The 13,748-nt window shown below is 54.3% G+C and overlaps 1 protein-coding gene across 3 annotated transcripts in view; it reads right to left on the minus strand.

Annotated features, from left to right (window-relative positions):
- Window positions 1-3,172: 3,172 nt before the first annotated feature.
- Window positions 3,173-13,748, minus strand: part of LOC123350248 (deleted in malignant brain tumors 1 protein-like) — a 108,182-nt gene continuing 97,606 nt past the window's right edge. For all 3 annotated transcript variants that reach the window (XM_044988737.1, XM_044988735.1, XM_044988733.1), the window contains 3 exons: window positions 10,007-10,336; window positions 8,961-9,074; window positions 3,173-7,992 (listed from right to left, as the gene is read on the minus strand). In XM_044988737.1, the coding sequence (XP_044844672.1) occupies window positions 7,862-7,992; window positions 8,961-9,074; window positions 10,007-10,336 (575 nt within the window). In that variant the 3' untranslated portion in view covers window positions 3,173-7,861. The remainder of the gene's footprint in view (window positions 7,993-8,960; window positions 9,075-10,006; window positions 10,337-13,748) is intronic.

The raw sequence follows: 13,748 nt of genomic DNA on the forward strand, positions 1-13,748 counted from the left end.
TAGATAAAAAATAAAACAAGTTTATTAACTACTATGACAGACCCAGGCCAGTGGGGTACAGGAGTCTGGTAGAGGGCAAATATACTGGTCACTGGATGAGTAGTTTTCTGTTCCCTGAGTGACCAGAGCAGGGGCTGCACTAGAGTAATCAGGAACCTGCTAGAACCAATTAAGGAGCCAGGCTGATTAGAACACCTGCAGCCAATCAAGGCAGGCTAATCAGGGCACCTGGGTTTAAAAAGGAGCTCACTCCAGTCAGGGAGGGGGAGCCAGAGGAGAGGAAGTGCGTGTGAGGAGCTGGGAGCAAGAGGCGCAAGGAGCTGAGAGTGAGAGGGTGTGTTGCTGGAGAACTGAGGAGTACAAGCGATATCAGACACCAGGAGGAAGGTCCTGTGGTGAGGATAAAGAAGGTGTTTGGAGGAGGCCATGGGGAAGTAGCCCAGGGAGTTGTAGCTGTCATACAGCTGGTATAGGAGGCACTATAAACAGCTGCAATCCACAGGGCCCTGGGATGGAACCCGGAGTAGAGGGTGGACCCAGGTTCCCCCCAAACCTCCCAACGCCTGATCAGACACAGGAGAAGTTGACTCAGACTGTGGGGAAGATCACTGAGGTGAGCAAATCTGCCAAATAAGCGCAGGACCCACCAAGGTAGAGGAAGAACTTTGTCACACTACAAAGAGAGAGATTTTAAGTGAGTGCAAGAAATAAGGTATAAAAGCCAGAAATGGTTACAAGAAAAATAAAGATAGAACACTTACTGGTGCCTAACTTAACTAACTATATCAGAGTCAAAGCAAAGAGTTCTCACCGCTTGCTTTCAGCAGATTACTGAACAAACTCTCAGGTCAAGACCCCCTGTCCTAGAATCCAGTGACCGTTTTCCTTTGTCTTTTTAGATCCAATGACAGAGAGAGACCGGGACAGAGAGGGGGTGCCTTGGTGTGTCTGCCCCTTCTCGTTATAATCCTCTCCGCTCTTGGGAAGCATTTCCAGCTGGGAGCTGGGTGACAGGGAGTCTGTGTGGAAGGGAGCTCCAGGCTGTTTCTTTGCTAATATGCAGATTTTTGCACCTGCCCCTTTCTTGCCAAAATATGGTTGCTTAGCGAGTCCTGGCCCATCAGCCGTGTTTACGCCTGGCTGAGGCATCAGCTTGCCCTTTGGCTCCAAGGAACTAGTTTGGCCACTCCCTAGACCACTCTGGAAAATATACTTTTAGTCATGGTCTCAGCTTCCATTTATAACTCACACCTAATGCTGCTGCGAGCCCTTTGCCATGATATTCTCAATCAGCAAACTAGGAGTTTTCAAATGATACCTCACCAGGCATACCTTGCACAGAGATTATTACAGAACAGTGTAGGGTGTGGACTGTTCTGTCATGTTCTATCACACTCACCCTCCAGCTCTGCTCCCTCCCGCCATCCTGAACACTGCCCAGTGTCCTTGCAGCCCCTCCCCCCAGCATGGGAATGAAGCTTCTGCCTGGCAGAGCAGTGTTTGCAAGAGACCCTCCATTAACAAAGCAGCCTCTGAAGCCCCAGCCCTAAGGAGAGACCCTACAATAACAAAGCAGTGTGTGCAGCCCAGCCCTATTGTGAGACCCCCTACAATAACAAAACAGTGTGTGCAGCTCGGCCCTATGGACAAACCCTCCAATAACAAAGCAGCCTATGCAGCCCAGCCCTAAGGGGAGACCCTAGAACAGTGGTCCTCAACACAGTGCCTGCAGGTGCCATGGGGCCCACCGGGGCATTTATGTGCACTCGCCTAGTGCCCAGCAGGGGAGAGAAGCCGCGGCCCCGCACCTGCCAGGTACAGGGAACTCCGGGGCTGCAGGCTGTGGGCAACGGTGTTCTCTGTCCCTGGCAGGCGCAGGGCTGCAGCTTCTCTCCAGCTTCTCTGGGGCTGCGGGCGCCGGTGTTCTTGGTCCCCGGCAGGCGCGGGGCCGCGGCGTAAGCCGGAGAGAAGTTGGGGCCCCGCGCCTGCCAGGGACAGAGAATTCCAGGGCTGCAGGCTTCATTCTATGTTAAAATAAGAATAATAAATATATTTGGACCAGCAGCTCAACAATTTTTAACTTTTTAAAAATAAATAAGATGAAATCTGTTTATGATATTTATTTTGTAAAAACTCCTTAATTTTTCTTACAGGTAGATAAAAAAGAGCAAATTCACATGGTCGGGTGAAAGAGCAATTGCCAAATAATTTAATTAATACCTTTTACATGTAAAATTACCCTTTTTATCGTATGGATTCATATTTTATGCATATTAAATATGATATTTTTCATATTATTTAATGTAAAAATACAAAATAAGCCTTGAAAAATTGTTGGCGCCTGCCACATTCTTCTGAACCCATGAATGTGCTACTGGACACAAAAAGGTTGGGGACCACTGCCCTACAATAACAAAGCAGTGTGTGCAGCTCAGCCCTATCGTGAGACCCCCTACAATAACAAAACAGTGGGTGCAGCCCAACCCTAAGGAGAGACCCTACAATAACAAAGCAGTGTGTGCAGTACAGCTTTAAGGAGAGACCCTACAATAACAAATCTGTATGTGTTGCCCCTCTCTTAAGCCAGGCCACTGGAAGGTACTGGAAAAGTTTGGGAAATTGTACCCATTTGGGGCCTCTGTGTGCGGTGGGACCTGGTTCTCAACTCTCTGGACCAGGCCTTCTCTGGGACTCATCCAGCCAGCAGCTGAGCCCGTCCTTCCCTGGCAGCCCCTCAGCACCCCTCTCCAACCCGCAAGCCCGTACACACGGGGTCCCCCCCATCCCCCGCACACACTCAGCACTGAATAGACTGTGCAGGCCTGGCCCAGGGACGGGAGGGAGCCAGTCACACAGGGGGCTCGCAGCTTCCCACAAGGCCCCTCCTTTGGGTCTTTCCCCTGCCATGTCCCTCCTTGGGGCCACACTGGGGACAGGAAGGAGCCCCAGCCTGGGGGGGCGGGGGGCTTCAGTCTGTGCAAAGGGGCCTGCTGGCCCTTCATGGGGTGAAGCCTGACATCCCCACAGCGCCCCCTTTGCCAGGCGAGCAGCTCCGAGCAGTGACTACAGAGTAGGGTGACCATATTTCCCTACTCTGAAAACGGGACACCGAGTAAGAGATGGCCAGTGCTCAGGCGAGTATACAGTATGCAAACAAGATTAGGCCGTTTCATATATTTTATATCTGTGTTCATATATTTTATTTAAAACTCAGTAGTTACTGGGATTGTTCCTTGCCTTGCCGTTCTTCAGGGTGTGAAGCTGCTTGATGCCCGTTGTATCTCTCTGACGATGCTATTTGGCTGAGGGTTTGCTCGTCTTTCAGCAACTTGTCATAGAATGCAGTGCAGTCTAGAGAAAAGTGAACTCGCACACACAAGACCGCCTTTGTGGTGGAGATACTCAGATGTGATTTTTCAGGAGACCACACATCATTCATAATTTAAAAGACACATTCAACAGGCACTGTAGTACCAGGCAGACACAGCACAAATTCCACAGCCTTGGCTAGATCTGTGTATTGTACTGCATTACGGACAATCGCTCTTGAAAAACCTTCTGCCACCTTTCGGTGATGGGCGTTCTTTGATGGTTCCAGTCTGAAAGACAACTGGAGACAATTGATTTGGCACTAGACCACTTGTCAAAGAGACGATTCTCATTCAACATATATAAGGTGGGAATTCTGATGTGGCATGCAGGGAGGCTGTCTTGCATATTCCTTAGCAAAGCCCACTCAAACTTTTCAGTGCACTCAAAGGCAGGTCTCCAGTGCTCTCAGTCTCTAAGTAGGATAGGCCTGTAAAAATTGTCAGCTATGTTGTATAACTCCTTTTCTTTCATTTGCCTGCATTCTACAAAAGTGTGCAGTAGGTTCTTCACTTCTGTGGTGACACATCTTTCTCCAAGCCTCTCCAATAAGTTAACCTGCAGGGAATGTATTTGAAGTGCCACTGACAAAGCATTTTTCTCTATCATCTCCATTAGGTTTTGAAACATGGCAGTTTGTCTGCTGACAAATCGAAGACACAGTTGAGTGGCAGGAGCATTGAACAGCTTCTGTAGCAGTGTCGGGCATTTATCTTGAGAAAGAAAATACGCTTTAAGCCCATCAAAATTGACAGAATCCTGTGTTGCTGGTCTCAATGAGAGGAATTGTGTGCTGCCATGCTCTAGTAATTTGGTATACTCAATTTCAATAAATCCACAGAAACCTTTCAGCTCTTCAACATGCTCTGTGTAGATATGAAAGTATTTGTAAACCTTTCCAGCAAAGATCTCTACATCTAAAGGAAGACAATCAGTTTGGAGTTATGCACAATATGTGCCCCACACCCAATACTGAAGATCACTTTTCCTAAGTTGGCCTGGAGATTTCACCACAAATTGTTTTTCCCACAAAGTCTGGCACCCCCAAAGTTAGTGTTGGTGTTGGCTTCTCAATCACTTGCTGGATGAATGCACACTGCAAAACTGATGTTTCCCTGAGTAGAGATGAATAGTCAGTAATTTTTGTGCAAACTCCACCCAGTGGGAGAAAATACCATATAAGAACAGGAAATAGTTTTTGTTCCTTTTTATTCAATACATCCACACTAAGCACAATAAAGGAACCCCTGTCCAACTCAAGCTGCATTTTTTCAATGGATAAAGGGGCTAAGACGTTGCAAGCGATTGCCTCGGATTTTGTGCGAGCAGATGAAAACGTAGACTGGCCTAGTTTCCTAATTAATTGTGATGTACAGTCACTAGAGCGGAACCTGTGTGCGTGCCGCACTGAGTGGTAAGCAAACACTCCCTCACTGGCAAAAACTTTTTCAGCTTCTGTGTCTTGCCTCAAAAAAAATCCTGAAACACTTAGTGTTAAAGACTTATTTTTACCAGCATATATGTGTTTCTTGCTTTGTGGGTGCTGGGTAATGTCATTTCAACCGTTGGCAATGGAGGAATGTGCTCCACATGTCTCACATACAACTTTGCTGTTGTCCAGTGTTGAAGTGTCTTTTTTAAAAAACTTGAACTGTTTTTGGAGGTCTTCATTACAATTACACAGCTGTTTCCTAGACATTTTTATAGCAAAAAATGACCACACACAAACAATTGATTCTTCCAAGGGTACAGGTATGCACAAGGCTCCCCCCCACCCCCCACCCCAAAAAGAACAAAAGCATCACCTGGCAACATCCTGTGACTGGGGGCAGCATTACCTTCACAGCTTGCCAATGGAGAGCATCGGCTGCTTGCTGGCCTGCCTGGCTCTGAAGACAGCGCCCCCGCCAGCAGCAGCACAGAAGTAAGAGTAGCATGGTGGTATTGCCACCCTTACTTGTAACACAACCAGCCCTTGTCAAAGGAGAACATGTGTGTCAATGAACTGTGTGTGCTCCTTGTAGGGATGTTTTGGATCCATGATATCAGTCTGCCTCCAGCTGGGACCCTGCTCCTAACAGCCTGTTTTGCTGAACCAATTTCTTGCTATGAGCCAAGTTAATCTCCAAGTCGAAGGGTTTATACCAGAGATCTCTATGGCCTGGTAAATCTGCTACTGAAACACCAGGGAAGAACTGATTTGCAAGTGTTCCTTCACAAGGCTTTCTCGGAACACTGGCCCAGCCCAGCATCTGGGCACGGCCCTCTGCCTCTACGGCAGGCAGCCTGTTTGGCTCAGGGAGACTCTTAGATAAAACAAAATGTGCAATTAAAAATCCTTCCTGTTTCACACTGTCTCAACACTCAGGCTCCCAAGCAAGGCAAACCTTGGAGCTGGGAAGAGAACATCATGCTGCTTTCAGCCTGCAGCTGCAACTCAACTAACCAGAAAACCCCCCAGCATTTACAAATCAGAGCACTGCCACTAACCACCATCGGATTACCTGCCTGCGGCATCCTTCAACCCTGCTGATGCTGACAATCCATTTAGCTATGATCTGTGCCCATCAGTTTCTACATTCTCGTTGCTGACCTCGCACTAAGCTGACGGGAAAATTAATTTAGTGCTTCTATACAGCCTCCGGTTAAGTTGCTCAAAGCATTTTATTCTGAGCCTTACAGTAAGGGAAGCTCAGACTCTGAGGCAGCGCAGAAGTGAGGGTGGCAATACCATGTCACCCTTACTTCTCTGCTCTGCCCTGCGGCCAGCAAGCGGGGCTGCTTCCTTGGGGTCAGTTCTGAAATTAGCACTGTCTGACAGCAGCAACTTTCTCTGCTGCTGCTGGCAGGCATCGCTGCCTTCAGAGCTGATCCCCTGGCAGCAGCCACATCTCTCTGCTCTCCACTCTGTCACCCTACTCTCTGTGCGTCCTACCAGTCACGACTGTACTCACTGAGCTCAGGGAGGAATGCACCATTGTAATGTGTGCAGCACACTCATTTTACCAGAACACCAGGCTGCTCGGGAAGGGATTATACATCTCTGAGGTACAATCCTCTAAGTACACTCCTCACTATCCTGTAATGCAAGCAGTGAACAGCTGTCCTAGGTTGACCCAGACATAAGAACTGCCTGTAGTGTGCAGCGGAGATCGGGGACTGCTGCCCGGGGGGACAGCTCTGAAGGCAGCGCTGCCTTCACAAATCAGGGCAAATGTCCAGTTTTACTGAAAAAAAGTAGGGACGGCCTGAACAGAGCTGAAAAAGGGACTGTCCCTGCCAAAACAGGACATATGGTCACCCCACTACAGAGGGGGTGAGAGTGGGGCACTTTGAGGAGTGGGGAGCCATTGACACCTTGTGGAAGCTTTTGGGAATTACAAGAAATCAGAAAGGTTTCAGCTGCCAATATGCTACTAATGCAAAGAAAAGGGGGAATAATGTGGTTGTTCCCCAACATCTTCCCCTGGGAAATGTGCAACAGGGCTCATGTCTGGACGCAGCTGCTGTCTCCGTGTCTAGCTGTGTAATATTACCACCGGGTACTTATACAGCACAAGGATGGGGTGGGGGAGGGAAGGTTAGAGACAAGCTCTTTGTATCTGTATCTGTAACCCGGCCCATCCCTTTCCATTAAGCAAGGCACCATCATGCAGCTGCACGTAGTTCTGCACCTTATCTACACACTAGAAGCTGTAATGATCATTTACTGGGGGCCCGGGCAGGCTGCTGCACAGACAGACGGGGCCTGGTGGCCTGAGCTCAGGGTGCATTGGGCACAGAGAGAGGAGACGGGCCCTGGTGCCCTGAGCTCAGGGTGCATTGGGCACAGACAGACAGACGGGGCCTGGTGCCCTGAGCTCAGGGTGCATTGGGCACAGACAGACAGACGGGCCCTGGTGCCCCAAGCTCAGGGTGCATTGGGCACAGACAGACAGACGGGGCCTGGTGCCCTGAGTTCAGGGTGCATTGGGTACAGACAGACAGACAGACGGGGCCTGGTGCCTCGAGATCAGGCTGTACTGGGCACATACATATGAGAACACCAGGCTTTACCAGGGCCTGGCACATCGGGCACAGGCAGACACCCATAGTCAGTCTCTCCCCATAGCTCATTTAAATGTTGGGATGGTCGCTGGGTGGGGAAGGAGCCGGCTGTCTCTGTGCACCTGACAATGGTTCTGCCGGGCGCACCACCTGCTGTCTGCATGGCTGGGCACAGGCTGCTCAGGGATGGGCGTGGGAGCTGCTGGGAGCTACAGCAGGGAAAGCTGGGGGTGGGGCGGAGCAGGGGAGTTTTCCAAGTCAGCTGGGGGGACAATGGTGCCAGGGGCCCCACAGTGGGAGTGGAGACCCCCAGCCCCCAGATGAGCCCCATCAGCATCCCCACAGTCCAGGCAGCTGGCAGCTCTGGGGCTGCTCTGAGCAGGATCCCACCGGCCCGTCTCTCACTGCAGGCTGAGCCCAGCCCAGCCCGGCTGGCACGCGGCTCTCACAGCACCACGTCTTCCCTCACCAGCCAGGTCATCTGGCTGTCGGGCTCCTCGGAGGGCTCTGGATTTGCCGCTCCCTGGGACCGGGGTGGGGTCCCTGGAGCCCCCAGCTCCTTCAGGTGCACATGGCCTGCAAGCAAGAGGACAGGGTGAAGCACCCGGGCCACTGACCTTTGCCCCCGGCCCAACCTCACCCAGGTGCCAGGGCGCCTTGTGAATGGGACCCCACTGTAGGGTTGCCAACTTTTGAATCACACAAAGCTGAACACCCCTGCCCCTCTAAGGCTCCGCCCCCCCTCGCCCCATGACCCCTTTCTCCATTGCTCGCTCTCCCACACCCTCCCACACTTTCACTTGTCTGGACCAGGGGGTGGGGTGCAGGAGGGGGTGTGGGATCCGGCTGGGATCTGGGCTCTGGGGTGGGGCTGGGGATAAGGGTTTGGGGTGGAGGAGGGGGCTGGGGCAGGGGGTTGGGATGTGTGGGGGGTACAGGCTCCAGGAGGGAGTTTGGGTGTGGGAGCAGGTTGGAGCAGAGGGTGAGGGTCTGGGAGGGGGTTAGGGGTTCAAGGTCCCGGCGCCGCTTACCATGGCTCCCAGGAAGCGGCCACCAGGCCCTTGCGGAACCTAGGTGCATGGGTGGCCGGGGAGCCTCCGTGTACTGCCTTTGCATCTGCAGGCACTTCCCTCACAGCTCCCATTGGTCATGGTTCCCAGTCAATGGGAGCTGTGGAGCCAGCACTCAGGGCGGAGGCAGCGCACGGAGCCTGCCATAGCCTAGGGCCCCTGCTGTGCCATTGACCGGAGCTGCCATGGTCATTTTTTGAACGGGGGTTCTGGTCAAAAACTGGATGCCTGGCAACCCTACACCACTGCCAGGGCTGGGCTGTAGGGATGGGGCACCCGCAGGCCGGGACACTGGGCCTGTGCATGGCAGCCAGAGCAGGGATCCCAGTAACTGTGAGAGCAGCAGGTTCCCATGCAGGGAGGCAGCCCAGGGGCACTGGGTGCCAGCTGGGGCTGGACTCCTGGGTTAGGACGGCAACCCTCATCCCAGCCCCGCTTCCTTGCAGCGCTGTGCTCGAGGTCCAGGGCTCTTACCCAGGGGGTTCCCAGCGGCTCCGTCCCGCCGCATCCTCCAGCAGAGCAGGGCCACGAAGATCAGCACCACGACAGCCCCCAGGCCGAGGAGCAGGGACAAGAGCAGCCCAGAGCCTGGGGAGAGAGCCAGGCAGTGAGTTGTTCCCCCCGCACAGACCTGCAACAACCATGGGGCTGACCCTGCCTCTGCCCCACAGCCCCTGAGACTGACTCTCTCCCCCACCACAGCCTCCTGCCAAGGCTGACTCCATCCCCTCCCCTACAACCCCAGATGGCCCAACTCTGTCCCCACCCCACAGGACCCCCCACGGCTGACTCCCTCCCCTGCACCACAGTCCCTATGGGTCTGACTCTGTCCCCCCCTCCACAGCCCCTATCCTGAGGTGACCTCCCTGCCCCACCCCACAGCCCCACCCGGGATTGAGTTTCTTGCCTTCAGAACCTTGGCTGGCCAACCCCACCCCCTCTGCCACAGGGCCCGGGGCTTGGGGCTGGGGGTTCGGGTTCAGGAGGGGTTGCGGGCTCTGGGAGGGAGTTTGGGTGCAGGAGGGGGCTCGGGGCTGGGGCAGGGAGTTGGGATATGGGAGCAGGCCCAGGGCTGGGCTGCCCCCAGGGACCATTCCCAGCCCATGAAGTCCGGGGGAGTGTTAGAGGGGGTTGGGGGCACTAGCTCCCAGAGGCCTCTTCCCAGCTTTTCCCACAATCCCTGTCCCTCATACTCCTCCTCAGGACCTGCCCCCCAGACTCTGCCCCCCAGATCTGTGCTCTGGGTTTGCCTGCAGGAGTAGCAGCCTCCAGCGCCGGAGCCAGGGCTGGCAGGAGTGGGAGCCCCATGGCAGAGGAGGCTGCTCAGAGACCCAGGAGTGGTGCCCCAGGCTGAGCAGGGCTGGTGGAATCTCTGGGACTACCAGTAACCTCGGTGTGGTGGGCAGGAGCCCTGGCGCTGCCCCTTGGAGACTGGCCTCCCCCTGGCATGGCCAGAGTGTCACTCCCGCCCACCCCGTGTCTGCAGGAACATGGGCATGGCTACGGCGCTGGTCACTCACCGGCCTGCCCGGCACACACCACGCTGGCCTCGGAGCCATGGCCACACAGCCCGGGACCCAGCCGGCTCAGCTGGCACTCGCTGATGTGAGACTCCTGGCCCGAGCAGCTCACGCCCTCCAGCCAGACGTCACCGGCCCCGTGGCCGAACTGAGCCACCTCTGGGGCTGACAGCGCTGTGCCGCAGCCCAGCTGCTTGCACACCACCCCCGCCTCCGGCAGGCCCCAGCCGGCGTCACACACGGCACTCCAGGTGTTGTTAATCAGCACCTCCACTCGCCCAGAGCAGGGGCTTGGGCCACTCGTCAGCCGCAGACTCAGCTGGCCCTGATCTGAAACACAAAGCCCAGGCCGTGAGAGGCTGTTCCCTGCCGCCAGGCGCCCGGATACCCGGCACGGCTCGTGGATGGGGTGTGAGTGTCTGCACAGAGCAGAGAGGAGCCATTTCTATATCACTCCACCTGTGTGCATGTGTGCGTGCGGTCCCTCACTCACACACACTGCATCCCCCTATACGATATGCTGCTATACAAGCAGACACACCCACACAGAGTCCCATGCACAACTGCTATATGGCCCTGTGCACACATATACACATTGCCTCAAACACACATACATACTGCACCCCCTTACACACGCTGCTAAAAAGTAGACACATACACAGAGCTGTGCAGAGCCAGGGCAGGTAGGCTGCCTGCCTTAGCCCTGCTGTGCTGCTGGAATTTTAGTGCCTAAAATCTCCTGGATTGGTTTCAGTAGCCTCTGGGAGATTGAGGCTGATTCCAGGAGACTGATGGATAAAGGAGAATTTATCACAGAATTAGAAATGGGAAGGTGCAGAGGTGCAAGTGATCTGGACCTGATTACACTGGCTATGTGCGAACACAAACCTGCCCTGACAGAAGTGATGGGGTGAACCAGATGTTTGCTTCCCACTGCTGGATGCCCCAGCTCTTCAGCACCCCCTGCCCTAACAGACTGCCCTGCTGGAAGAGAAGAGCAGTGAGTTCAGACTGCCAGGGGTTGCCTCGAGGGGTCTTCCACAATCAGCTGCAGGCAGAATCAGCGAGTGCCGTGTTAACTAGTGGGGGGAGCCTGAAGATCTATTGCTAAGTGGCTGGCAAAGCAGAGCAGTTTGTAGGGTGGTTGGAGCAGCCCACAGGATGGTGAGTGGAGTGAAGCGGGGCAGAGCGGAGCAGTCCGTGGGACGGCTGGAGCGGCTCACGGGACGGCTGGTGGAGTGGAGTGGCTCGTGGTGAAGGCAGCAGCAGAACCCCCTCGGACCACGTAAGCTGCCCCTTAACACCCCGTGCACCCCCCCCCCCATTTCCACCCAGGCTGGGCAGGTAAAACTGCAGATAAACTTTTGAACTTTGGGGCTGCACTGACCAGGGACAGAGATTTTTGGGTTGTTGGACTTAAGACCCCGAGGGGAAAAGGACACTGCCAGACTTACTTGGGGGTGGGGCTTTTGCTCATGGTTTGTGTTATGAATCCTGTTTGTGGTGTTTCCCCAACATAATGACGCATTGTTTCCCTCCTTTATTGAAAGGATTTTGCTACACTCAGACTCTGTGCTTGCGAGAGGGGAAGTATTGCCTTCTAGAGGCGCCTGGGGGGGTGGTATGTAATTGTCCCAGGTCACTGGGTGGGGGCTCGAGCCGGTTTTGCATTGCGTTATTGAAAAGGAACCCCTGGATACTGAACCCAGCCCTTGTTGCTGCCAACTCAGACAGGCAGAAGGGTTCCAAGTGTATATAACCTATGGCCAGTGCACGTCAGTACGGTTATGCTGGGGCTGGTGGGGGTTGCAGTGTTCAGAGCGGTCACTAGGGGCACAGAGCAAAGAGGTAAGAGTCTCTGTGTGTAACCAGGAACTGAAGACAGCCCTGGGTCTGTGTCATCTCTACAGGGTGTGAGGGGTGGGATGGAAGAAGAGCCCAACAGATCACAGAGCACCCCCTCAGGGGGAAAGGAAAACAGCCCAGCTGGCCGGCCAGCCCAGCCAGAACAGCCAAAAGCTGCAGAGGTAGCAGCCGAGCAGACGGAGAAGAGGCCTAAATGCACAGAGGGCCCAGAGAGACGGGCTGTGGTGGGTCCAGGCTGCAGCAGGGAGTGAGGGTGGGCGAGTAAGGGATGCAGAAGCTAAGATGAGGGTTGCCAACATGGTATTTAAAAATACAGGCCAGACCTCAGATGTCCCCAGTCTTGACTTGAACCCCTGGGGGCAAGTCCCTTCCCGCCCCTCACACACACTTCCTCCTTCCGAGTTGAGACTCGGGTGGCCATCAATCTCCGGGTCAGGTCTGAGGTAATGCCTGAGCCCCCAGACAAATGTCACAGCCCTCCAGGTTCAGTCTGGTGTGTACTTCCCCTGACTGGCTTCTCTCTTCCCCCCAACTCATCAGTCGTGTGAGATTGCTCCACACTTTCGGCCGCTAAGTCATCTTCCAGCAGTACAATGGCATCCACAAGTGTCACAGGCTGGTGTCACTGTACTCATTCCTTCCTCTAGCCAGGAGGACTTGGGTGAACTGCTCGAGGGTTACAGCCTCTGCCACCTGGGCTCCAGACCCCTTGTTGGGCTCCAGCCACCTCCAGGCATAAGCTCTGAGGCACTGGGCTACTGCCCTCAGTCCAGCCCCGGTGGGGTACCGCTCACGACGGGACCACTGTTGGTATGTTTCCGGTCTGGTCAAGGATGGCCGCCTTCACCTTGACATAATCCAAGGCATCCTGGTGATCTGATTTTCGGGAAGCCAGCTGGGCTGGCCCTATCAGGTATGGGGCTAGAAGGGTAGCCCAGTGTTCTAGAGGTCACTGAGTGGCCATGGAAGGCCCCATCTTGGCAAGCTGCAGTGGGAGGCCAGGCAGCATGGACGGACCCTGGGTTGGACTCTGTTGGGGTGACACTCAAAGCCCCTCCAGGGCATAGTAACATTGCCATCTGCTGAACCAGCCTTTCCTGCTGGGCCTGTGGCTGCATGGATAGTTCACTCATCAATTGCTGTTGCTAGTGAGCGATCGGTTGCAACAGCTCCGCCTGGTGCTGCTGTTGCTGAGGTGCTTGTTGTTGCTGGCTCTCAAGTAACCACTGCGAGACTTTATCAGACTCCACTTCTCATTCTAATATTCTCCCAATGCAAATCACTACAACAAACGGGGAAAACCCGTCCCTCTGTCAGGTTTCCTAGTGTAAGTCTATCAGCAGGTTTCGATCGGTGCCCACATTCTGTACCATGTGTGATGGGGTGGGGGAACCACAACCAGTGCCGGGTGAGTGCACCCCATACTTTGAGCTGCCCTCAGCCTCAGCACAGTGTGGCCAAATGGCTACAGTCAATATAACTGTCTCTGCCTCTGGGATGGTATGGCCTAGTGGTCAGAGTCAATTAGTCTGCCCTTGTCCTCAGGGGTAGAAAACCTAAAGGTAAGGGCCTATACAGATGCCCTCTCCCTCAGGGCTGGATGGCCCAAAGGCCAGAGCCAATAGGACTGCCCATGTCTCAGGGCTATGTGGCCCAATGGCCAGAGTCAGCAGAGTTGCCCTCACTCGCAGGGCAGTAGAGTCACCCTAATCCTCAGGGCAGTAAGGCCTTGCAGTCAGTGCCAATGGGCCACCATCTGTGGTGTGCGTATGTGCTCCACTGGGTCCCAGCCCAGGGCCCTATCAGTGGCGGAGTTCTCTGCCACAGAGTCAGCGGAGCTTCAACCGAAACACATCAGCTTCCCACAGGACTATAG

Source organism: Mauremys mutica, chromosome 15, assembly GCF_020497125.1.
Source record: "Mauremys mutica isolate MM-2020 ecotype Southern chromosome 15, ASM2049712v1, whole genome shotgun sequence".
NCBI classification, from domain to species: Eukaryota; Metazoa; Chordata; order Testudines; family Geoemydidae; genus Mauremys; species Mauremys mutica.